The 26,502-nt window shown below is 36.5% G+C and overlaps 1 protein-coding gene across 4 annotated transcripts; it reads left to right on the top strand.

Annotated features, from left to right (window-relative positions):
• The first annotated feature begins 1,534 nt into the window (after window positions 1-1,534).
• crocc (ciliary rootlet coiled-coil, rootletin) lies at window positions 1,535-26,199 on the top strand. 4 transcript variants are annotated; one of them, XM_087800674.1, is made up of 37 exons: window positions 1,535-1,608; window positions 4,645-4,771; window positions 4,837-4,982; window positions 5,939-6,124; window positions 6,194-6,262; window positions 6,330-6,406; window positions 6,632-6,797; window positions 7,105-7,211; window positions 8,074-8,301; window positions 8,364-8,454; window positions 9,198-9,284; window positions 9,358-9,555; window positions 10,301-10,500; window positions 10,567-10,749; window positions 11,608-11,752; window positions 11,821-11,967; window positions 12,545-12,775; window positions 12,897-13,090; window positions 13,158-13,285; window positions 14,120-14,289; window positions 14,369-14,548; window positions 15,044-15,178; window positions 15,247-15,390; window positions 15,455-15,693; window positions 16,591-16,750; window positions 16,925-17,092; window positions 18,027-18,450; window positions 19,546-19,706; window positions 19,767-19,887; window positions 19,953-20,116; window positions 21,764-21,979; window positions 22,197-22,421; window positions 23,125-23,274; window positions 23,351-23,551; window positions 24,574-24,705; window positions 25,713-25,886; window positions 25,952-26,199. In XM_087800674.1, the coding sequence occupies exons 3-37, from the start codon at window positions 4,848-4,850 to the stop codon at window positions 26,018-26,020; spliced, it is 5,805 nt and encodes a 1,934-aa protein (XP_087656800.1). In that variant the 5' UTR covers window positions 1,535-1,608; window positions 4,645-4,771; window positions 4,837-4,847; the 3' UTR covers window positions 26,021-26,199. The 4 variants fall into 4 exon arrangements, with proteins under 4 accessions (XP_087656800.1, XP_087656799.1, XP_087656798.1 ...); XM_087800673.1 differs by lacking the exon at window positions 1,535-1,608 and adding an exon at window positions 4,161-4,434 and having other exon boundaries at window positions 19,594-19,706; XM_087800672.1 differs by lacking the exon at window positions 1,535-1,608 and adding an exon at window positions 4,161-4,434 and having other exon boundaries at window positions 19,549-19,706.
• Window positions 26,200-26,502: the final 303 nt, after the last annotated feature.

Raw genomic sequence — 26,502 nt, 5'->3', positions numbered from 1 at the left:
TGACCTTTTAACATCAAGCTAAAGACATTTTGGTTTTTCTACCATCACCAGGAAAAGGAGAAATTCTTAAGAAATACACATCAGTGGATAACATTACATTTTTCTTCAACTCGAGCTTATTCTTGTCACGGCAGGCGTGATATTTTGTTAATATGCTCCGTCCTTCCCTCACCTGTGATCCTGGCATTAGTTAGATAATAATTTTAATCAATAAAATCTGGCTTCTATTATATATAAAAATGTATGTTTATTTTGGTCTGATGTAGAATGATCATAGAAAATTACTGGAAAAAAGTTCACACTCACAAGCAAAGTTGATAAACATTTTAGGAGACTCGAGAATGTTTATTTATTTTGTCCGTCATTTAAAGATGTATGTTTTTCTTTAACTTTACAGTAGAACAATCATTCTAATATTAATATAGCCGTTTACACATATTTACAACCCCATTACCCAATAATGTATTTTTTTTAACCAAAATTATCTGACAATAAAGGTTTTTCGATTCTGCTCTGACTGATAACATGTTTTGCCTTTTTTATGTTTAACTGTTTGAAGTTATTATTATTTGTTGTTTATGTGTTAAAGGCCTCTGGGGCCAAAATCTGCTTCCATAAAAAGTCACTGTTTGTCTAAAAAAATATGTTGGATGAGATTGAAACAGGACATGCAAACATGTGCACTCAAACGGATAAAAAACATAGTAAGTAAGTAAGTAATTTTTATTATTATATAGCGCTTTTCCAGACCAGGGTCACAAAGCGCTTAAACAACACTCAATAAAATATATACTTAAAAGGTCAAGATAACACCGAGAACAACACAGGAGTTTTCTAGAAAATCAAGGAAAAATCCTGAACAAATAAAAGTGTCTTAAGATGTTTCTTGAAGGAGTCAGTAGATCATCAAACACAGAGATGGTTCCAAAGCTTAGGAGCAACAGTCTGGGAGGATTTCTCTCCTCTGGTCCTGAACCGTGTGCGAGGAACCATCAGTAGATTCTGATCCACAGACCTCAGAGCCCGAGCTGGGGTGTAAGGCTGGATCAGATCACTAATGTAAGGAGGAGTCTGACCAAGAATAGATCTGAAAGTAAGAACCAGAATTTTAAAATTGATCCTGAAAGAAACTGGAAGCCAGTGAAGGGTTTTAAGGATCGGAGATAATAACCTAAAAAACTCCAAAATGATTAACAATAGAATACAAATATCAAATTGCTTTAAAAGCTTTAGACAACTGTAAAACAAAAAAACACCAGCTGTTCCTGTACAATAAATCATCAAATCACATTTTAGTTATTACTTTTCATTCATTCAATACTTTCAATTTCATTTTTAATTCACAAATTTAAAATGTAATATTTTGAGTATTTGATATTTGCTGATAGTTATAATCACCTTTATTGTTTTATCCTGGTGTTGATACCAGAGGATGTTCAGTGTTCCTCTGGTGTCTGGAAGTGCGGTCATGTGAGCGTCTGTCACTGGCTGCACTGAAGTCCCTCCCCCGGAAAACACATGGAGGATCTCGGAAGAAAATCTCAGAGCTGCGAGCATCGGTTCCAAACCACCGGGAATGAATGAAGGGAGAAGAGACGCTCGGCTCGGGTGAGAAGAAGAAGAAGAAGAAGAAGGTTGTGACGTTTAGACGATTGTTGTTTATTTCTATGGCGGACATTGACGGCTCGGATGCTGCTCAGATCACAGCCTCTCACGCCCACAACAACCACATCCATGACACATGTAGCTTCTCTAAAGTCGTGTCATGAAGAGGAAGTTTTTAATTCTGCCACATGTTCAGATGTCGATAGTTTCAAACATGATCCTCAGATCGTTTGTAAGAACGTGTTTAACTATCTTTCTGCTGCCTCGTCTTTTCTACTCTAGGCTACTGGAAGAAAAGTTTGAAGCTTTAATGTGAATATCCTCTGTAAACATATTTATCTCTCGTACTGTCACATTAGTTCTACTTATTTTGTTATTAAGTTGGTAAAGTAAGGAGCAAAATGGCTTCCAGTGTTGATCTCCTCCGGGTACACCAGTTTCCCCAACATTTCAAACACAATTATGACTCTTAATTGTCTCAAATTAATGATTTTTTAAAGATATCTTTACACTTTAAGTAACATCTTAAGACGTTTTTATTTGTTCAGGCTTTTCCTTGATTTTCTGGAACTCCTGTTGTGTTATCAGTTTTTATCTTGATATTTTAAGTATATACTTTATTGAATATTGTTTTGATTGTTTAAGCGCTTTATGACCCTGGTCTGGAAAAGCGCTATACAAATAAAAATTACTTACTTACTTACTTACTTTATTTTAGTATAACTGGTAATAATTATAAATTAAGGTAAAAAATAATGCAACATTTAGTTTAAAATGTCTAGATTGAAGGCTTTACCTTATATATATCTGTGATGGTATAACCATGAATCTGAAGTATTTAAATGTTCTTTACCCTTAGAATTTAACATTTAAAAACTATTAAAAAGTGATTATTCAGATATCCAAAACAGCAATATGGAAGTTGGCTGTGTATGTAGATTTGTTGCTCTTATTTTAAGACACGTTTTTAATGTCTAAAAGAGTTTATGGAATACAAGGGAAATGATGACAGTGTAGGGCCTCACAACAATAGGGAAGGCAGCACTTCTCTGTCAAGGCTAGGATGGAGGTGTGGTCATGACACAATGGTCCTCTGTTGGTAACCATGACGATTCAAACATCACGTTGAGTGAGACATTGATGTTACTTTCACATTTACGATCATAAATCACCTGCTAAATAACTCTTTTGTGTCAAGTTGTTTTAATATTGAACTTAAAAATTGTACTGTATATGTACACATTTTTAATTGTGTTAGGTTGGTTGAGGGTAAAAAAATAAATAGATACAAATTTAATTAGATTTTTTGGTCTTAAATTCTATGTTCTACTAATAGGTCTGTCGTTAGCAAAGTATCTTATTAAATCACAAATTAAAATACCGTCTAAATAACAAATAACTTTGCAAATATTTTGAGAAGCTTCACTACTGTGACTTGTTTAAAACAGGGTTAACTGACATGACCGCATTCTTAAAATATTTTAGTTGAACATGGAAAAAGACTTATTACAATAATAAAATGAACATTTAGAAGTATGCTATGGAGATTCCAATGGAGGGAATACGAAAATACGCATTCCTGTTGTATAGTTTAAAACATTTTTTTTTAAATTATGATATATATATATATATATATATAAACTGCAATGAATTAATACTAGCTATTTTAGTATTCTTTCAGAATACAGAAACACAAAGAAGTTCAGCACCATTTTGATTACTCTCTCAAATGATTTATATTGTTATTAAGTAAGAGTCAAAAGAAATACTCAAAAACAATGAAAGTATTTGTGAATAACGCACTATAGTAAAAGTTACAAGTGTACGTCTATCAAGTGTAATTTTTTGCACATTTGGTTTTCTCTTTAAATATGACAAATAATTTAATTCAATAAAGATTTTTGAAGTCCTTCGGACATTTTTGGAAAAACTTAATATGACGTAACCATTTATGTTTTTAATTTCAGCTTTTATAATTGTGGAATATTTTGAATAGTTGTCGATTAGATTAAAGATGACATTTATGAATTGAAAAAAGTATTAGCAAAAAAACTTGAGAAAAGTTTTCTATAGATGTAGGCATTTTGTATAATATAATAAAATGTAATATTAGACATAGAAATTATGGAATATATATATATTTTTTTAAATTTTATTATTATTTCAGTTTTATAAGGGAAATTATTTGGCGGGATTTGCATTTCAGCTTAAATAAAAAACACGATCTGTTGCTAGCAGCAAGTTTTAAACTAGCTTAATGTTGCTAACTACTTGGTAAACAATTGGATTAGTGTACTCGACAAATGCGAACTTGTTTGTTACTATATTTAATATCCATCCCATTATTTTAAAAGTCTAGTGTAGTACGAGTGAATTCAACTGAAATAATCGTCGTTATCTTGACCAAACTTTGCTATTTTAAGGTAGAAAGTGCGACAAAAAAAATGGTCGACATGTTGAAAAGCGAAGTGTTAGTGATACATTGAGGAGGTTTTCTCTTTCTTTCCGCTGCGGGGGTTTAGGGTGAGTGAGTCTGGTTGTAAAAGCGAGCGGAGGAGTCACAACAGCGGAGGCGTTGACGGAGGTCAGTCCGTCTTAAAGCTGCTAATCCCGCTGCTGCCCTCAATCTGTGTCCGCCTCCCCGGAGCTGCTGCTCCAGCGCCGCTGCGCACACTTCTGCACTTATGTAGAAGGAAAGGACGTTTATTCTCGAGGTTTTTCTTTTTTATTCTTCTCCTTGGAGGTGATCCTCGTTTGTAGAAATCTGCTGCGATGAGCGGCGATGAGAACTCGGACACTGACTCCCACAGGCTGGAGTCAGTGATCCAGGTAAGACGCACCTGTTCCTCTGTCAGCGTTTCTCTCAATAACACGTGTTGCTGCTTCCATGTTTATCATTTATTTTGATTTACATTTTGAACTGTGTGTTTGCAGCTCTTGCTTGGAATGTTTTTGCTTGCATGATGGTAACTTAAAAGTTAAATAGATAATAAAAAAAAAAGTTCCTTCTCTTATGGTTGCTCTTCATGTTCTCCTCAGAAGGTGGAGGAGAGTGTTCTGTACGAGGAGAAGAAGCTGACTGTCCGAGGCGCTTCACCCGACGACCCCTCGACATGTCTGCCGGCTCGTGTGCGGGAGATCCTCACTAAGAATCTCACAGAAAGCTGTAAGACCCCCAACAGATAACCTGACAATGAGATCCTCATGATGTCTAATGGATGTGTCGTGCAGCGGCAGGACAAATGTCGTCGGCCATGTCTCTTCAGGAGGAGAATCTACTGCTGCACAGAGAGCTGGCCAAGCTGGAGGACCTGCTGGCCCACAGCAGAGCAGACCGAGATGAGCTCGCCATCAAGTACAGCGCCATCAGCGAAAGGGTGAGACGCTTATCACGATCTAATGATGAAAAAAAGGTGTTTTTTTTTTAAGAATTCGTCAAATCTGTTGTCGCTTTTTTTGTTCTCCCTTTGTGTGAGATTTGCTCGTCGCCGAGGTGATGGGGTCTGGAATGAAGTGAAGTGGATTGTTGCCATGGCGCCTGTCACCCCGGGTGACTGTAAACAGGGGGCTTGGGTGGGAAAGCGATGGGGTCTAGTGGAGAGAAGCATTTCCACTTAAGTTAAACATTGTTGAAAAGTTTGGGCTGAAACCAGATTCCTTCCTTTACTCTGTTGATTTCTTATTGAACGTTACGTTTTTATACACTGAAGATGTACCTTTATATATTATTTGATTGAATTACATTAACATATTTATCAGGGACTCGAGAAAATATGGATACACTTAAATATTGCAATTCATATATTTTAACGTTACTGTATAGATTTATTTTATTTGGCTTTTAAATCATATTTATCGTAGTCTTTGTACGGTTTGTATTGCAATGAAGTGTGTGTGAAATAAAATCTTAATTAAAAAAATAAATAATTAAAATGCAAATACTCTCGGCCTTTTATAAATGTTTGTGATGAAATTAAACTTCCGGCCGCTAGATAGCAGCAGGGGTTATGTCTTCGGCAGCTAAAGGAACAATAAAATCCTGCAAGATCCTGGTGATGACTGAGGACGAGAGGATACAGTGCACTCCAGGAGCTTTTAAAGCTGATGTTTGGAAATATTTAGTTTCAAAACAAATGAAAAGCAGTTACTTTGTCAAGAGTCATATGGTCTGTCAATTCTGAAACACCAGAGTCAAGTACTCGACAATACTACAAATATATACCCCTTGTTACTACAGTATCATAATATATATTATTGTTGTCCCTGTATCGTGATACGTATGGTCCAGATTCTTGAAAATACACGCCTCTAATATCCATACGATTCCACACAGCTGGAGCAGACGCTGTGTTTCGATACTGGAGAAGGCGACACGGCGGAGTCGCAGAGTCTCGCCGAACAAAACTTGAATCTTCGCCGCCGGCTGGACGAGGAGCAGGCGAGCTACAAGAGGAAACTCACGGCCTATCAGGAGGGCCAGCAGAGACAGGCTCTCCTGGTCCAGAAACTGCAAGCCAAAGTAAGACACTTCAAACAATGCTGTGGGTGTGAAAGTATTTGTTGATGTTTCTTTTCTTTCTGGCTTCAGGTACTTCAGTATAAGAAGAAGTGTGGTGACCTGGAGCAGATGCTGCAGAGATCATCAGACACTGACAAAGTGAGTTTTAAGTCCCAGAAAAGTCATCAAAAAAACATCATTTTAAACTCCTCTTGATGTTTATCAGGGTGATGCAACACAACAAGATGAATCCAAGAACACACTGGACGACGCTTTGATCCGACTGGAGGAAGAACAGCAGAGGTAACAGTTTTGAATGGTTTGCGGAAATTTCCATAAACTATCTTGACCATATAACAAATATAATATAAGAGCAAATTAAAACTCAATTTATAAACATTAAAAATTAATAAAAAAGTACTTTAGTCCAGGAAAATCCTGCCAATGATTCAAGTTATAAACACATTTTAATGCCAAGGTGATGACTTCATTGTTGTTGTTCTCACCTTTATTTGCGTCTATTTTTAGGAGCAGCAGTCTGTCCGCGGTGAACGCGATGCTGAGGGAGCAGTTGGAACAGGCCGGCGTGGCCAACGAGGCCCTGAGCCAGGACATCCGCAGGCTGACCGCCGACTGGACCAGAGCCAGGGAGGAGCTGGAGCAGAAGGAGTCAGACTGGAAGAGAGAAGAAGAGGTGAACGTCTCTAATATTGTTAGTCAACAATGACTTACCAACTCCTCCCGACCTCTTGAAGGCTGTGTATTCTTTCATTTGTATCTCTGAGGGTTTTGAGATTATAAGGACCTTGTACAGGGGTCTTATAACTTGCGGCCCTGTGGGCCAGTTGCGGCCCATGACGTGATATTCCGCGGCCTTCCATTTATTATCTGATTTGAGTGCAGGCAGAGAAAGAGATCATCACATCATGTTATAAGGAGCAGTTTTATGAAGGTAAATAAAGGGAAAATATCATTTTAATGTTTAGTTTTTCTTCTCTCAGTCTTTTCATAGTTACTACAGCAGCGAGCACGGTCGACTACTGACTCTCTGGAGGCAAGTGGTTGGATTTCGGAGGCATGTCTGTGAGCTGAAGAGTGCCACGGAGAGGTAAAATCGTTTGGAATTTCATCATCAATGATGCTGATTTAGTGTTAAAACGTGTTGATTACTTTGATTTCATATCTCTATAGAGCACGAGTGCAACATTGTAAAACACAACAGTAGATTCTTTCATGTATATTTCAGTCTCATCTTTTTATTTGACATCATTTTATGTTTAAAGTCATTCACTTCACATATCGTACACAGTTTATAACTAAAATAATGCAAGAGATATAGGGAAGCACAGAAACACGTGTCTATCGGCACTTGTTTACACTTTTTCTTTTTTATATTGTTTATTTCTTCGTTCATATTGATGTTGGTGTGTTTAGTTTTCTTGTGTGTCTCGTTTTTTTGGCCACAGTTTTGTTTTTTGTTCGTTTATTTGCTTCCATCTCATCCATCTCGTCCAATCGTAAAATTAATCTATCGATCAATTATAGAAACCAAATTATGATCTTAAATAAAGCAGTAAAATCGTTTTTACTGTAATTAAAGTTTCAGTGGATCAGATAAGATATTTTAACCTCTCTTTCACACTTTTCTGTTTAATTGAACAGATTATTTACCTCATACTTGATTATTTTTATTTATTAATGTTACATTATGCTGTTTTTTTAAAAATCTTTTTTCATGTCGTCATGAATTAATTTAACCATTAAATGACATCATGTGGTCATTTTATGTTTAAAGTGCACATTACGTCAGTCATGTTGTAGTTTATGGGCGTAAGCAATATATTATGATTTTTAATTAATTTTTCTTTTCTCTGGAGTGATCTTGAAGTTCTTGTAATTGTTTACGTTGTCGTTATTGTCATTATTATTGTCCCTTTTTTTTCTTGACTGTTTCTCTGCTAATAATCCAGGGACTTGTCAGACATGCGTAACGAACTGTCTCGAACATCCAACTCGGCTCAGCTGTCCTGCGCCGGTCTCTCAGCCTCAGTGCACAGCAGGGAAGGTGGAGTCGCTCTCCAGCGAGAGAAAGAGAAATCTCTGCGGGTTCAAGCGGAGCAACAGTTGAGAGAGCGAGTCACGGAGATGATGAATCTACAGACCAGAACCGATGCTGAGAGGAGCGAGCTCAACCTCAGGTCTGACGCTGAGATGCTTCCTGCATATGTTCGACAGCATTTCATCCCATGAACGTCCTCAGGTTGTCGGATTCTGTGCGAGAGGCGGAGCGACTGAAGGGCAGAGTTGAAGAGAGAGAGCGAGAGATCGTGCTGCTGACGAGACGGCTGGAGGTGAGGTTAAGATATTTAGAAGAGAGTTGTGTGTAGATGGATTTCCTTCCTTTGGAATTATTGTTTTACACCAACTATTTGTGTTCTGATGTTTTAAGAAGATTCAACACAGTAGGATCAACAGCTTCCAATATGGAAGTTTATCGGTGCCATCAGAACATTGAATGGTTGAATTCAACATTTTAAAATGTTAAAACTTTGTTTATTTAAACAATTGAATTATACTATTTAAACAATTAATAATGATTTTTAAAATAAATTATTTACACATATAGTTTGATATTCTCATGCCAATACTACAAAATATACGATATACACATTATTCTTGTAATTCATAGTCTTTTTAATTCAATATACCAACATTGTATACTGAATTTAATTTTGAATTTGGTTTTAAATTATTATAATATGAAAATCAAACTGTATGTGAAAGAAAACATTTTTTTTTAATTAATTTGTATTCAATAACAATTGAATTATAATAATCAATTTCTCAATGAAATGTATGAAAACTTTAAATATACAATTTATTGAATTCCGTTATTCAAAAATATAATTCAATCTTGTTCAAATGTTTGCTTGTATGCTTGTTTACAGTTAAAGCTTCAACATTTGAAATGGTAAATTCAACTATTAAATATTCAAATGACACTGATAAACTTCTAGAGCCTTCAAATAGTTGTTCAAATAGATCATATACTGTTACTGAGTTATTGGTAAAACTTTATTGGGTTAACAATCAGGAGCAGAGCGGCAACGATGAGACCGACCTGCAGCTGCTGAGGTCTCACTCTGAGATGCTGCTGGACACTCTGCGGGACATCGCACAGGTGAGCAGCACAGGTGACGCGTCACTAACATCACTCTCATTTTTAACTGTTCGACATTCAACTGTTTTGTTAGACGGTCTTGTCAGACGCTGAGTCGTCTTCAGAGGCTGATCAGGACAACTCCGCGGCTCCTCTGATGGCCCTGCTCCGAGGCTCCTCCCCCCATCGCTCCCCCTCACGGCGCCGGTCGTCGACGTCGCTCCCGGTTCTGTCCGAGACGACACTGTCGGCTCTGCGCTCGGCAGTCATGAACAAGACACTCCAGCTCCAGGTACACCTGCCTTCTGCAAACACAATCCTAGTTATTACTATTTAAATTGTTTAAAAAATATATAAATACTTATGCATGAAGGTTCTTCACACGTCACTAACCATTATCTTTATATTCTTTTTTTCAAGCTTGTGTTTAAAGTATATTGATGTACTAATAATACATTTTGTTTAAGGTTCATTTCCAGTATTGTAAACGCATCACAGAATCTATTTGTGGTAATGACAGTACCACATCACCACAAATATTATTTATTATTTATTTATTCGTATTCATTTAATTGATAAAAAGAATGGAATAAATATAAATAAATAAATAAGTTGTGAATAAAATACAATCAAAATAAGAGACAATACAGTCAAGTGGGAATATAAAATAAAATAATAGACGTATAAAATAAATACATTAAATTCATGATCATTAAATAATATTCATGAGACGGGTAAAACTAATTAAATTAAGTTTAATGTAAGATAATACATTTAAATTCCATAATGATAAGTGTTATCATTTCTAATGTTTAGCTATTTTTAATTCTCTTTCTGGATGTTTATTGAGTTTTGAAAATATCATTTAATTCTAATGTTATCATTAAAACCAGCTCAAGTTACAAACCAGCCATGAATCCATTTTAAGATATGTTATCTTGTACCGTAACTAAGTATCATTGACATGTAATATTTTCACTTTATTATGTTATTTTAATGCACATTATTAATCCCAGAGCGTCATGTTGTGTGTCCAGGATGTTCGCGGTCGTCTGCTGTCCACACAGTCCACGTTACAACAGTTAAGAAAGCAGCTCACAGAGACGGACTCTCTGAAGAAAGAAGCGGAGCAACAGCATCAGACGCTGCAGAGAGAGCGAGACACTTCTCAGAGAGAGAAGGAAACTCTACAGAGAGAGAGGGATCGTCTGAAGCAGGAGCGAGACTCTCTGGCCAGGTCTGGACTTCTTTAAATCACTGTTTTTGATGGACTGTCCGACTGAATGTCCTCACGTGTTCCCAGTGAGAAGATGAACTTGGAGAAGAGCGTGCAGGCGACTCAGAGCAGCATCCAGATGTTACACATGGACCATGAGAAGCTTCAGTCGGTGATGAAGAGCACGCAGAGGGAGAGGGATCTGGAGAGAGAGGAGAAGGAAGCTGTCGTCCATGAACGTGATCGAGCCAAAGCAGAGGCCCAGAGAATGTAAGCATGAATAAAACATTACCCTGTTAGCTTTAATCCATGAATCTAATCTACATGCACTCAGGAAGATTTTCTTTAATTTCACATTAGTACATTTTGCTTTTAAGCATATTGAGAAAAAACCTACTGAAATCACCTTCACACAGGGAATGTATGGATGCATAAAAGTACAAAATTAAAAAAAAAAAGTTAAATGATTATTTTGGTTTAATTTTTTACTGAGGGACCTTGAGATAAAAACTTGAAAAAAAACAACATTAACATTATTTAAAAAAAAAAAACATCTCACGTCTCTGTTTTCTTTTTTTTTTTTTAAATGAGGAAATATTTTTTAACATTTTCTTTCTTTCTGTGCGAGCCAGTAAAATATTAAAATAACTTGTAAATTTTATGATTTAATACATTATTATTGACTTTTATTAATATTATTATTAAAATAAATATGTTTTTTAAAAAAAGGAATCTGTTCTTTATCTGTGAAAAACAACTTCTTCGTCTTTTGCTTAATGAAAATATAGAAAGAGGAGATAAATAAATCATTAAAAAAAATATGTTTAAAATCCTTGTAAACTGACAATGCTGGATACGTATCTTTGTATTCTCTCCTACATCACATGAAAAAAAAGTGATATGTTTAACTGATTGTGCTCTTTAGGAAATAATAAGTTAAATGTGTTAGAAAATCTGCTTTAATTATTTTAAATAAATCTCTGTGGACTAAATATTTGTCGGGTTTCCTACCCGTGTCATTTAAACAATCAGGTTTATTTGGTGTTAAATTATTTATTAAATTAAATCATGTTTCTGTCTGTAAACAACCTTGTCAAACAATCATGGAGGATGTTTCTTGTGCTGCAGTCAGAAGCTGTTGGAACAGAGCGAGAATCGCGTTTCTCTTCAGCGCTGTGAGCTGTCTGCAGTGAAGGAGACTCACCAGCAGGTGGAGGCAGAGAGGCAGCTGCTGGAGAAGGAGAAGTCCCAACTGTCTGAATCACTCACTCGGGTATTTAACATCACAGACTTATGATCATAGTTTACATGGACTCGATGGTTACCGTGTCGTTGGTGCAGGCTGAGAGCAGGAACGCCGAGCTCTCCCTGCTGGTCAACAAGCTGCAGTCAGAAGAAGCAGCTCTGAGAGACTCGCTGGTCAAGATGGGCGGCATCAACGAGAGCCTGGCTCACGACAAGACCCTCCTCAACGCCTACATCCTGCAGGTAGAGCTTTGAAGCACAAGTTATGGAAGTGTATAAGTGACATCACAATATTGATTCATTTATTTTACATTTTTCAATGTTAAAACTTTTACTTTCTTTATTGAAGAGTATTTTAACATAGATTTTTTTTTAATGTAATTTAAAATATAATATTTTCACAGTTTTTTTATACATAGTTTGATATTCTAATTCTAATAATTCCAACAAAAAAAAAATATTATTAAGATATTAAAGTGCCACCAGACAATACCAAAAGAACACTGAGCCTATCGTGGTGTCATTATTAAACAAAGTTTATTATCTTGAATTTAAAAGCATGCAAATAATATTTTAATATTAATGTTGAAATTAGAAAATCAAAACTGTTTTAATTCAATTTATTTTTTAATAAGGAAAAAAAATCAACCTTTAAATAGAGACATTATTGTATTAAGTCATTTAAAAGAATGATTAAATGGCATGAAAATTAAACTGTTCAATATCCTGACGTCACTTATCCATAGAATCAAAGAATATCAAACCCTATATGTAAAAAAAATCAAAGTTCTCGTCTGAAAAAGAAAGATCTATTCAACAGCTGGAGGAGGAGAAGATTCTGCTGCAGACCCAGAGACGAGAGGCCGAGCAAGAGAAGCTGACAATCCGAGACGAGCTGGTCCGCCTGGAGCAGGACCGGATGGAGCTTGACTCGGCTCGCATCTCGCTGCACCAGTCGCTGCAGGACGCGGAGTCGACCCGGGCCGGGACGGAGGCGGAGCTGCAGACCCTCAGAGCCGAGAGACTTAAACTCCAGGAGCGAGTCACTCAGGTGCATCACAATGTTTTTAACTATAAATGTATATACAGGTTTTAAATCTGGATTAAAGACTATAATAAAACAAAACGTACGTGAAAAGAACCATTCTTAAAAATGTCTTCCCATCATTCAGCTGTGCAGCGAGGTGACCTCCCTCAGTTCAGAGATAAGTCTCACGAGAGGTGAAGGTCAGCGCAACGAAATGGCTCTGGAGGAAGCGGGTCGGGGTCAGGCCGAACTGGTACGCGCCAAAGCGGCTCTGGTGGTCCAGCTGACGGCGTCCGAGAGGGAGAACGCCGTACTGTCCGAAGAGCTTTCTGCCTTTAGGTGAGTGTGACGCCGACTTTCAGACGTCACCGTCTGTGTTGCCGTTGAAAACGTGTCCATGAAACAGGTCGGAGCGCGAGTCCCTGGAGACGAGTCTGTTCGAGCTGCAGCAGCAACTCGTCCTCACGGAGTCACGGAGGGAGCAGCTGGAGACCGAGAGTCAGAACCTGAGAGTTCGCTGTGAGAAGGGTTCAGGTGAGACATGATGGAAAACATTAAATCTGGACCTTCATCTGTGATCACAAATGATACTCAATACGCAAGACCGTTCATTTATTACTATAACTGTTTATTGTGGAAGCTTATCAGTGACATTAGAATATTGAATTGTTGAATTTAACATTTCAAATATCTTTTTTTAGGCATTGAATTATTTTAATTAAAGCTAATTTTAATGATTTAATTGAATAATTTATAAATTAAAGTTTGAATTTGTATTATTGAATCGTATTAAAATGAATAATTCAATTAAATAAATTGTATATAAATTAAATTTAACAAATTCAAATATTTTTTTAAAAGAATGAATAACAGTTGAAATTATTCAATATATATATATATACATATATATATATATATATTATATTTTAAATGACACCATGAGTGGTGGACAGTTTGATCAAGTAGCTTGGTTTACTGTTAATTAAATACATGATTCAATTTATACTAAAAGTATTTGAATCAGAATATCAAACTCTATATGTAAAAAAACAACAACTTAATACTCAAACTTTTAATATTGGCAAATCTTTGTTTTTGCTTTTTTGCAAAACAAGATACATGTTACTGTTTTCTACACAGATAGAACAAAGGAGAAACTTTGCAGTTGACGAGGATCTATCGTGACGGCTGGGAACAGCTTGAACAATAACTTTAACTCTGTATTCATCTCCTGTTGGAATCCAACATGTTTATTTGAATGCGTCTCTCCAGGCGTAATAAACAGTGTTTAAAGAGTCGTATGCAAAACAGATTTTGGGCAGATTAAGAAGCTCACGTCTGCTTCTCTGTTTACTCTCTGGCCTGCAGCGGAGCTGAAGCGTGCTCGCTCGGACACTGAGAACTTGTTGACTCAGACCGAGAAGGAAAAACAAGCTCTGACTCACACCCTGAATGCGGCACAGCTGGACATCCGACAGACTTTGGACAGAGTCAAATCCGAACACCAGGAGGAGCTGGAGAAGCTGATCTCGGAGAAGGTTTCGTTTCTAAACTTCACTGCCGCACGTGTTGACCCCACCTGGTCAATTTATGACCTGGTCTAATGTTCTTCCACAGGAGGTTCTGAGGCAGGACCTGCTGTCGGCCCACGATGAAGAGCTGAGGAAGACGAGGCAGGAGACGGAGGAGCAGAGTCAGAGAGCTCAGAGGGAACGAGAGGAGCTTCAGAGTGAACTGAGGACTCTGAACCACAACAGAGATCAGTTACTGTTGCAGGCAGAGACGGAGAAACAACAGGTCAGAGTCAGACAAGACACTTCCGGCACTTTGACAACTTATGCGTGAACCCAAATTATTCTTATAGTTTTTTTAAACAAGTATTTGATTAATGTTTTAGTGTCTATCAATAATTATGTTCATTTTATTTAACATTTTTAATATTATGCATTTTTATGCATTTAATTTTTAAAATCGAATATTTTCTACAAATAGAGTTCAATATTCAAATTCCAATTATGCAAAAATATATTTTCTTAATTCAGCCCGATTAGCTCAAAGTTTGATCAATTATTTTAAATTATTTTTTACATTTGTACCTTTTTTTTAATTTTTTTTTTGTATATTCTGGTGGCACTATTATACCAACAGTTTTATTTTTTAATAAATTCATTAAAAAAAACACACATTTCAATAAAAAAAATGACAACATTATGTGTTAAATTCAACCATTTTATATTCTGTCGACACTGATAAACTCAAGTTCTCATGAATGTAACCAGAACTTTTCTCCAGGCTTTGTCTCAGAAAGAGGCAGAAAAGGCTGCACTGGTCGATCGGGTGTCTGGTCTTCAGACCGAGCTGGTCACGTTGACTCTGGAGACCGAGCGCATTTCCAGGGAAGCTGCTCTCTTTAAAAACCAAGAAGAGGTAAAATTCAATAAATCTGACTCACGGACGAGCTGTAGCTGAAACTGATGGTTTCCTGGTGTGTGTAGATCCGAGTGGAGTCTCTGACCTGTGAGCTGCTGGAGCTTCGATCTCACCTGCAGGACAAGAACTCTCTCTACGAGAGGGAAGTCCAGAGTCTGAGGGAGTCCAGTGCTGACCTGCAGAATCGAGCTGATGTTTCTCTGAAGGAGGTGGATTCTTGCTCTTTGGAAACAGGAGGAAACAACATCTCAATATTCTTTTAATGCCTTGTAGCTGGATCAGTGCAGAGCTTCTCTCTCGGCGAGCGAGGCCAGTCGGGACCATCTGAGGCGAGAGATGAAGGACGCGGAACACAGACTGACGCAGACCGAGGACGCAGCAGAGACGCAGAGGCGAGAGACGACAGACCTGAGGCGAAGTCTTGGGGACACTTCTAAGGAGAGAGACGCTCTGAGCCAGTCCAACAGTCACCTGAGGGAAGCTCTGAGGGGCGCAGAGACCGAGAGAATCAGGTTTTTTATATTATATATATTTATTAACATCTACTTAAGTCAAACAAAACTATCACAGATTCACTGCATTAACAATACAAGACAAATCATTCTAAATAATTATCAAACAAATGACAAATATGGTCAAACATCCACTCGCACACTCTTACGTCTGTAAATAAACATTCTCAGAACACAGAAGGATAAAGAAAGAAAAGCAAAAAGTAAATTTAAAAAAAGGAAGGTAACAAAAGTAAAAGTACAGTAATAAAGTAAAGTTAAAAAATGTAAGTAGAAAAATAAAAGTAAATTGATATAGTTAAGTAAGGAAAAGTAAAAGTCAAGTGATAAATCAAGTTAGGAAAAGTAAAAGATGGTAAAAAAAAAAAAAGTCAAGAAATGTAAAAGACAAGAAAATTAAAAGTGAGGTAAAAAGGTAAAATTATGGTTAAGAAAATTAGAGTAAAAAAGTAAAGTTAAGAAGTTAAGTCAAGTTGAGAAGCGTAAAAGCAAAAATAAAAAAGGAAGGAGAAATAAAGACATTGAAGTAAAACAACAAACAAAACAGTCAATTGAAAGAAAGTAAAGAAGTTCGGTGTTAGACAATGAAAAGTCAAAAGTATAGTTAAGAAAATTAAAAGTAAAGTAAAAAGAAGGTACAGTAAAGGCAAAGTATAGTTCAAAAATGAAAGGTAAGAAAAGTAGGGTAAAAAAGTAAAGTTAAGAAAAGAAAAGTAAAATAATAACGTTAAGAAAAGTAAAGTCAAAAAATAAATTGAACAAAAGAAAAGTAAAATAATAAAGTTAAGAAAAGTCAATTTAAGAAAAGTAAAAATAAAGTAAAAACGAAGGTGAAGTAAAGGAAAGATAAAGTTAAGCAAAAGTTTGATTGAAGGTCTGATGCTGTGTGTTTGTCAGTCTGAGACGTCAGTGTGAGGAGAAGGAACAGAAGCTCTCGGTCCTGGAGGAAAGTTTCTCCTCGGCTCAGAAGGAGGTGACGGAGCTGCGAGGCTGCCTGAGGGAGGTGGAGAGGTCACGGCTGGAAGCTCGCCGGGAACTCCAGGAGCTCCGCAGGCAGGTCTGACCTCACACTCTATTGCTTTTACAAGACTTCCATGTTATCTTAGACATCGTCGTCTTTACATCATATCAACGTTAATATCTACTTTGATTTTAAGAAAACCTTTCAACGGTCCACTTAAAAAGAGTGTGTTCTTGAAGAAAGAGAAAAGTGATCGTGTGAACATGTCAGCTGAAGGTTTTGGATGGAGAGAAGGAGCAGAAAAGGAGGGAGGTGACAGAACTGGAGGCTCGGAAGTCACTGGAGGAGCAGAGAGACGAGGAGAGAGGGAAAGAGATCTTCAACCTCAGGCAGAAGTTAAAAGAAGCTGAAGCAGCTCGTGACTCGTTGAAGAAAGAGGTGAGTGTCGACAGAAGGAGTGTGTATTTGTAGTGTTGTCCAGTACTTCAGACCACATGACTCATTTGTTTTCAAACCGAAATATGTACAAACATCAGCTTTAAAAGCTTCTGGAGTCGTCTGTAATCCTCTCGTCCTCAGTCATCTTGCAGGATTTTTTTGTTCCTTTAGCTGCAGAGGACGGAATGACTGCTGCCATCTAGCGTCTGGAAGTTTAATTGCTACAAAAAAATTATATATATATATATTTCTATTGAACTATAAAGGTAGATTTTGTTTTGCTTCAAAGAAAAACAAAAAAATCAACAAAAAAACGTATTTTCTACGATAAAACAAAAACGTTTCACTCAAAAATATTTGCTTAAATCAAAGACGTTCAAAACACTTTTTTTTTTATTTGAACATTGTTTACTCTTCTGAAACTACTTTTTTTATTTATTGTTTTTATATTGAAGCCATGCTTGAAAAACATTTTTAATTGCAATTATTTTGTTAAGACCATTTTAATTTGAACTTTTTTAATTTAAATATTTATTTTGATTTGGGCAGAAATCATTATTATTATTTTATTTTTTAATTTAACATTTTTATTTTATTTACGCAACTTTTACACAACCATTGTTGTATCTCAGGGTCAAGGTGACCCTAAGGCCCGAAAACAAACGTGTTTGTGGTATCCCCTGTGTTGTCTGTGGGTCAAGGTGACCCGTTCACAAAAATGAGTTAAAATATTTATTTGGGTGGAAATAACTTCTTTGGAATAAGCTACTTATTAAATGAAAACTTTGTTTTTTATTTGAAACATTTTTATTTGGACTATTTTTATTGTTGAAGCAAATGTATTTTAATTAGAGCAACTATGAAGTGATTCAATATTCTGTGACACTAGTCGACAGGTGTTTGTTCTTGAGTGACACCTGCTGGTTCCTCACAGGTGTCGCTCACACACAAGCGTCTCCTGGAGTCGGAGTCGTGCTGGAAGAGCTTCGAGAGGGAGTTGAGTTCTCAGCTCCAGGAGGCTCGCGGCGGCGAGAAGAAGCTGCAGGACGAGGCCAAGAACCTGGCCCTGAGGGCGCAGGCGGCCCAGGACTCGGCCGCTCACTCCGGCCTGCAGCTGAGCGAAGCCCAGGGACGTCTGGTCGCCACGGAGGCGGAGCTTTCCCGAGCCGACGCCGCCAAGAGAGACCTGGAGTTCCGTCTCGGCAGCCTGCAGTCGGCGCTCACCAGGACTCTGGGCATCGGAGCAGGAGGGCGAGGGGTCAGGGGGCGGAGCCCTGGGGGGAGCCCTTCATCGCCGGGCAACCTTTCCCGCCATCACAGCGTCTCACCTCTGCGCGCCTCACTTTCGCCACCTAAAGGTCAGAATCAGTCATAGCGTCTTAGAGATTTGTATGAAAGTATATCGGAAATTTTAAATTGAATTTATTTTATTTTAGCAAAATATAAACCATAGACGTATATAATAATAATAATAATAATAATAACATGCATCAGAGTGAGATAAAAAAAATATATCTGGAGTTTATTGTATCCTCTCGTCCTCAGTAGTCCCCGCTCCGGATCTTTCAGGATTTCATTGTTCCTTTAGCTGTGGAGGATGTAATGACTGCTGCCATCTACTGGCTTAAAGTGTAATAGCAACACAAAAATAAACCTAGTTGGTTTATTTTTCTGTTTTCATTATTCAATAAAATAAAAATAAAAATTCAAACTAAAAGAGAGTAAAAAATAATGCTTTAATCAAAAATGGATGATGCCAATAAATAAGATGTCCTACAACAAAAGTTAAATTGTTTTTCTTCCAAAAAGTTGCCACGACTGAGGACAAAAAATGTTTGAAACACTTTTTTGTTTGGATTTTTTTTTATTTAAGTTACTTTTGATGTTTTTTGATTGAACCAATACACTATTATCATTCAAAACATAAAATAAATATCTTAAAAAAATAAAAGATGATACAAAAGCCCCAGAAAATGATTTAAAATCAATATAAAAAGATATTGTGATATTAAAGTAAATGTTTGTTTTTTTTGCTGATTTTTGGATACATTTGATTAGAAGTTATTATACATAATTTTTAAATAAGATTTAAATTATATCTTCATTTAAAGCTAAAATATTTCTTTGTTTTTTTAATAATTTAATATAGAAAAAATCTAACATTTTCAAAATCAGTAATTTTATTTTTTAACACATATATTGCAATATTCCAATAATTCAATTGTGGACTTTTATAGTACATTATATACTATGTTGAATTTAGAGGCAAGAGTAAACTATTGTAATATGAATTTCTTTAAAATATTTAATATTTTTTATTAATTAATTAAATCTCAAAAAACAATAACAAATTATATCTTTCTATATATAAATAATTGAACATTTGAATCCTTCAATATTCAGATTCCTCTAAAACATGTATAATTTCTCCAAATGATTTTGTTTGATTCCAGCAGAGTTTCGACTGAACACCCCTGAGAACACTCTGGGTTCTTCTTCAGCTTCCCCTGATCGAGGGGAGACTTCTTTGGCTCAGTCGGACCTGGAGCCCGAGACCCTGCGGAGCGGACTCAGGGAGTTCCTCCAGGAGCTGCGTGACGCCCAGAGGGAGCGGGTGAGGGTCCTGCAGACCCAGCATCAAGAGACCTGTTCGTTGACCGTTGTTCTGCTGCAGGACGTTGCTCTGTGCCAGCTCAGCGCTCTGCAGCGAGAGGCCGAGGAGCTGAGAGCCGATAAAGAATCCGCCCTGAAGCGACTTTCTCATCTGCAGAAAACGCTGCACGACCACCAAGAAGGTGAAACTATTGAGTTTCTGCGTAAAGCACGACACGTTCTCACTCAACTTTTCTTTGATTTCCAGCCAAGCGAGGACTGGACGAGCGTCTCAGCAGCTCCCAGACGCTGCTGCAGCAGCAGGAGGAGGCCGTGAGGAGGGCGGACCGAGAGAGGAGGACGCTCAACGATCGGGTGAAGGATCTGGAGCGAGTGCTGCAGGTCGCCGACATGGATAAGAAACAAGCGCAGGTGAGTTTGGTTTATTCTCCACGAGTCTTTGACTGAAGTGACAAAGATGTGGATCTACTCAAGTATCTGGAGATGATTTTGAAGTCAACAAAAATGTTTACATCTTGGCTGTGGAGAGAATCCATGTTGGAGGAAACGCAGTTAAAAACTGGAAAGTACAAGCAAATAAAAACGGATTTTTCTCCTCACTGCAATATTTAGACTCTAAAACTTTAGTTTTATTTTTTTTTTATCTTACATGTTATCTAAACAAATTAATTTGTTTGTCTTTCTTTAAACATAAAACTCTGTTAAATACTTATTTTTATTCAAGTATGCATTAGTGGTGTAAGAAATGTTTTATTTTCATAACTCTTCTTGATTACATAGAGATTATTAACAGATCCGTATTGATTTAAATATATATATTTTAAATGTATTTTCCTTCCAAATCATATTTTATTTCACCATTGATATTTTCTTATGTTTTATATTTCCATAGTGTGTGAAATTAAATAATGTATACAATGAACATGCAAATATTCACAGCATTTGTTCATTTTTGTGTTGCAATTAAACTTCCGAGCACTAGAGGGCGGCAGTCATTAAGTCACCTGCTGCTATAGGAACAATTAAATTCCTGTGATGACTGAGGACGAGAGGATACAGTGGACTCCAGCAGCTTTTAAAACAGATTTGTCTCCTCACTGCAATATTTAGACTCTAAAACTTTATTTAATGTTTTTTTTTATCTTTCCTGTTATCTAAACAAGAGAAACAGATTAGTATTGATTTAAATATATATATTTTAAATGTATTTTCCTTCCAAATCATATTTTATTTCACCAGTGATATTTGCTTATGTTTTATATTTCAAAAGTGTATGAAATTAAATAATATATACAATGAACATGCAAATATTCACAGCATTTGTTCATTTTTGTGTTGCAATTAAACTTCCGGGCACTAGAGGGCAGCAGTCATTAATTCACCTGCTGCTAAAGGAACAATAAATCCCTTTGATGACTGAGGACGAGAGGATACAGTGGACTCCAGCAGCTTTTAAAACAGATTTGTCTCCTCAGACTCTAAAACTTTATTTTATGTTTTTTTTTATCTTTCCTGTTATCTAAACAAGAGAAACAGATTAGTATTGATTTAAATATATATATTTTAAGTGTATTTTGCTTCAAAATCATATTTTATTTCACCAGTGATACACTAGAGGGCAGCAGCTGCTGCTAAAGGAACAATTAAATCCCTGTGATGACTGAGGACGAGAGGATACAGTGGACTCCAGCAGCTTTTAAAGCTTAAAAAAAAAAAGAAGTAAATTTTTGTAAAGTTACGACTTCATCAAGAGTCAAGTCTGTAAATTCTGCAACATTCTTTCCAATACAAGTGTTGGTGTGAAATGAGTTTCCACAACGTCAAACAAAAAGGAATTAAAAAACTTCAGAACAGCAACAGTACATACTTAAAAGTCCCGTCAAACTGTTGGGCTTTTTTTCTTAATCAAAATTTAAAAAAAAAACACAGACTAAGAGGTGACAAAACAAAGCAGATACTACACAAAAATGGAAAGAAAATGAAACACTTCTCAAAAGATAAACAGAAAAAGACATATTAAACGTTTGATCCACTTTTGAAACCATGATCCGCCTCCAGGATCAGCTCAACAAGCAACGAGCAGCCGAAGCTCGCCTGGAGCTGGAGAGGAAGAGGCTGCGAGAGGCTCTGGAGGCGTCGGAAACCCGAGCCACCAGAGTGGAGTTAGGCCGGCGGAGTCTGGAGGGAGAGCTGCAGAGGCTGAGACTGAGTGTGGGAGACAGAGAGGCCGAGAGCCAGGCCTCGCACGACCGCCATGACACTCTGATCAAACAGGTGGAGACTCGCTTGACGTCAAACTTATTTCAACATGATATAGTCTTGGATCCGTCTGTGAAGTATGTTAGTGACAATTTAATGTAATATTTCAAATATTTACATATATTTTTAAATCAATTTATTGGCATTTTTTGAAGCATTGAATTATATTTAATAATCATTAATTCAACTATAATGAAAGGTTTTTGGTGAATCTATAACGCCGTCTCTCCAGGTGGCGGACGGTGAAGTCCGGGCGTCTCAGCTCCAGCGGGAGGTGGAGCGTCTGAGTCAAGCGCTGCTCAAAGCTCAGGAGAGTGAATCCCTGCTGAAGGAGAAGATGGCTTCCCTCGCTCAGAACCTCCAGGAGGTCAAGATGTCCCACAGCAGCGCTCAGAGTCGTCTGGCCGTCCTGCACAAGTCTCTCAGCGTGACTGAGCAAGACAGACGCCACCTAGAGGTGAGCGACGGTCATGCTCCTGAAGAGTTGTGTGCGTGTGTGTGTGCGTGTGCGTGTGCGTGTGCGTGTGCGTGTGCGTGTGCGTGTGCGTGTCGAAGGACCTCAAAGTATTAAATACACAAATTCAAATGTTGGAACTTTTTTTGGAATAACTCAATTCAAAAACGTATATTTTTAAAGTTTACTTTTTTAAATCAAATAATGAAATTAAATAAGTTGTAAAAAAGGAAAGTTAAATTATCTTTTTTTTAAATTATTATTATTATTATTTAATTATTTAATATTTTCAAAACTAATGATTTTTTTAACACATAGATTTTGATCTTCTTCCAATAATTCTAAAATATATTTATTTTTAATTCAGTATGTTTTAATTTATAACCTTTTAAATTCAATATTATCTGGTGGAACTATTATACCAACATTTTCATATTCAATTTAGAAAAGTTTTTTTAATTATTGGAGTCAAAATATCAAACTGTGTTTAATAAAAAATACATATTTAATAAATATATATATATACAGGTATATATATATATATATATATATATATATATGTTTTTTTTATTAAATTAATATAAAAAATATTATTACATATTATTTAATGAATAATAAAATTAAAAAAATTCCAAGTTTCAACATTTTTAATATGAATTCATCTAATATCCTGATGGCTCTGATCTTCTTACTGCTTGTTCTGTAGGAAAGTGTGGAAGAAACCAGAGCGTCGTCGAGCGAAGCCAAGAGACACGTGTCCGTCCTCACTGAGCGCGTGCAGACGCTGCAGAGCGAGCTGCACCACAGCGAGCTCAGACGAGAAGAACTGGAGGCAGAATCCATCAAAACTCTGGAGGTGAGCAAGAACCTTTCGTGATCCGCGAGCATCAGAAGTCCTGGACCCGCTGCTCACCGCGTCTTGGGGTCTTCAGGTTCTGCGCCAGCGCACCGTCGGTCTGGCCGAGGCGCAGAGGAACCTGGCGTCTGCGCAGCTGGAGCGAGCTGCACTGGAGGAGCGTCTGCGAGCGCTGCAGAGAGCCGTGGCCATGTTGGAGACGGAGAAGAAGGACGCCGAGCGACAGGCGGTGAGGCTGGAGAAAGACAAGAACGCTCTGAGGAACACGCTGGACAAGGTCAGTGAACATGTTAGTGTTGAACATGATGATGGAGCCTTTGAGGGGCCACATCATGTTCTGAGGGGCCTTATAATTATTCAAAATGTCGCTTGAATCTCAAATAATTTAATATAAATAATATTTTATTGAGGTGAAAATATTTTTGAATTTCTTTTTTAATTGAAGCAACTTTTTTTTATTAAATATTTTGTTTATTGAAGCAACTATTTTTTGCTTTAACATATGTTTGTATTACAGCAACTCTTTTTAAATTTAGATCTTTTTTCTATTCTTTTCATTTTTTTTATTTTGTTTTGTTTTTATTGAAGAATATTTGCAAATTATTTTTATTAAATTAACTTCTCTTTATTGAAAAAAATGTCTGAATCGTTTTTTTATATATATTTTCATATTGAAAACTTTTAATTTGATTGAAGCAACTTTTTAATTAATGTTTTTTTTTCTATTGAAGCAACATTTTTATTATTATTAATATTATTAACTTTTTACTATTCAATTTATTTTTTTATTTTTTTAGCAACGTTTTGACCAAAGTAACATTTTTTGAGTTAAGGAACTGTTTTTGATTTAAATTTGTAATGAAAAAATAATAAATAAAAATCTGCCTCCCTAGTCTTTGAGCCAAAATAAAAAATGACAAAGACAAAGACAAATATAACCTTTTTTTTTGTTCATTATTTGATTTTTTTTAAACATTTGATTCAATTATCAATAATAAATTAACAAGAAATATGATATAAAACTATTTCAATATATTTTGATTTTCACATACAGTCAAATGCCTCGTGTGGCCCCGGGTTGAACTTTACACGTTGAAGCTGTGAGATTTAAAACATTTTGTCGTTACTTATCAGAAGAAAACTGTCAAATAAATCTCATTTTTGGATTTTGTTCTGGTTGTTGAATCATTTTATCTTGGCTCGATACATAATGTCTGTGAACCTACCTTGGTCATCAGGTTCATGACCTTTCACCTCTGATGTTGTAGAAGATACGATGTTCAACACGCGTGTGTGCAGGTGGAGCGTCAGAAGCTGAAGAGTGAAGAAGGAAGCATGCGTCTGTCGGCAGAGAGAAGTCGACTGGATCGATCTCTGAACACGTCGGAGCAGGAGCTGCAGGAGGCGCAGCAGCAGATCCTGATGCTGCAGGTGCATCTTCTCACTGTTGCAACCATCGCATTCTCTGACGTCCATTTGCTGGAATTACAAACATTTAAAAAAAAAATCTTTAACTGAATGTAATTATTATTTTTAACATCACCTCTGTCCCTTATCTTATCTTATCTGTCACCACATCAACATGAACATTAATCCATACTGTGTTGATACTTTCTTTCTTAATGAGGTAGAATTCCCTTCTAGACAGTTTTCCATATTTACCCTCGAAGTTCTATTGAAACACATTGAATAAGATTTGTTTTGGCAAAAAAACTTGCAACACAATAGGAATCACAATACATTGTCCTCAATAACTTACTGATACTGTAGTAATAGGATATATGTGTAGTATTGTCCAGTACTTGACTCTGGTGTTGCTGAATTTACAGACCACATAACTTGACAAAGTCGTAACGGTTTTTAATTTGTTTTCAAACCAAAATATGTCCAAACATCAGCTTTAAAAGCTGCTGGAGTCGACTGTATCCTCTCGTCCTCAGTCATCAGAGTTATCTCACTTTGTTCCTTTAGCTGCGGAGGACGTAATGACTGCTGCCATCTAGAGGCCGGAAGTTTAACTGCTGAAGACAAATGAATAAACTCCCTGAATCTTTTTAATGTTAATTGTAAAAAATTGAATGAGTTTATTTTACGAACATAATTGAAATATAAACTCTAAAACACTATGGTCAGTTTATAACATAAAACAAGACACAGTTTATATTAGCATGTTTATTGTAAATAAAAAATATTGATATTTTATTTTATACACACTTTATTGAACACAAAACTTAAATAACTTAAAATTAAAATAAAAATGTGATTTGAAATTTAAAAAAAAATTGATACACTGTTGAATATCGATACAGTATCGTAAAAAATAATATTGCGATATTAAGATATATATATAAGTGTATTGGTATTTTCTCACACCACTAGTCTAGATAAAGTGTGTGTGTGCTGAGAACCCTCTGACCGCGGTGGTGTGTGACACTCAGACCCAGCTGGCCGAGGTGGAGCAGACCCAGACCGTGACTGAGGGTCTGGCTCAGCAGCGCGACGAGGCCCAGCAGGAGGTGGACCGACTGAGGAGCAGCTTCAGGGACCTGGAGAGGAGTCTGGGCGCCAGAGAGAGGAGCCAGAGGAGCCGGATCAAAGGTCTGGAGGAGCAGGTACTTGTGACGTCACACGTGAAGGTCCACCAGAAGAACCTGCTTCACCATCAGCTGTCGTGCAGGTGTCCACGCTGAAGGAGCAGCTGCAGCAGGAGATGAAGAGACGACACGTGTCTCTGGTGACGTCATGACGTCCTCAACTCTAACCACAGCTTCAGAACTTCTTCACTCTCTGGTGAAGAAAAGGCAGCTAAGTAAGACTTTACTAAACAATTAAAACGTATTTTTAGTCAAATAATTTAGAGATTTAACTCATAATATTCTTCTACTTTATAAACAAACCTTTATCTGATTAGAAACTGTGAACAGCTGAGACTGAAGAACAAAAAACAACATTAATTAATAATTAACTAATAATTTTAGTTTAGTTTTTTTTTTCTTGTGATTGTTTTCAATAATAAAATGTTACAAAAGGAAATATTCTGTACTTTTTATTGAGAAATAAAAAATAAAAATGTTGTTTAATTTACTGTGTTGTAAAAATCATTTATTATTCATTTATTTTATTTTGAAATTAAATCAAACATTTTAAGATTTATTTATTTACATTAAAGTTAAAAAAATACTGATCTTTTCATGACAGTAAATAAAACTGGTGTATTATTATTCATCA

This window comes from Callionymus lyra, chromosome 10 (genome assembly GCF_982586985.1).
Source record: "Callionymus lyra chromosome 10, fCalLyr1.hap1.1, whole genome shotgun sequence".
NCBI lineage: Eukaryota > Metazoa > Chordata > Actinopteri > Syngnathiformes > Callionymidae > Callionymus > Callionymus lyra.
The sequence above is the reverse complement of the archived record's forward strand: the minus strand, read 5'-3'. Positions and strand labels throughout refer to the sequence as shown.

Bases quoted from the DNA above. Each gene is read 5' to 3' on its own strand.
- crocc (XM_087800671.1), top strand. From the start codon at position 4,378: ATGAGCGGCGATGAGAACTCGGACACTGACTCCCACAGGCTGGAGTCA. The intron at 10,750-11,607 runs GTAAGCATGAAT...CTTGTGCTGCAG, and splicing joins AAAGCAGAGGCCCAGAGAAT to TCAGAAGCTGTTGGAACAGA. The intron at 16,751-16,924 runs GTCTGACCTCAC...TGAACATGTCAG, and splicing joins TCCAGGAGCTCCGCAGGCAG to CTGAAGGTTTTGGATGGAGA.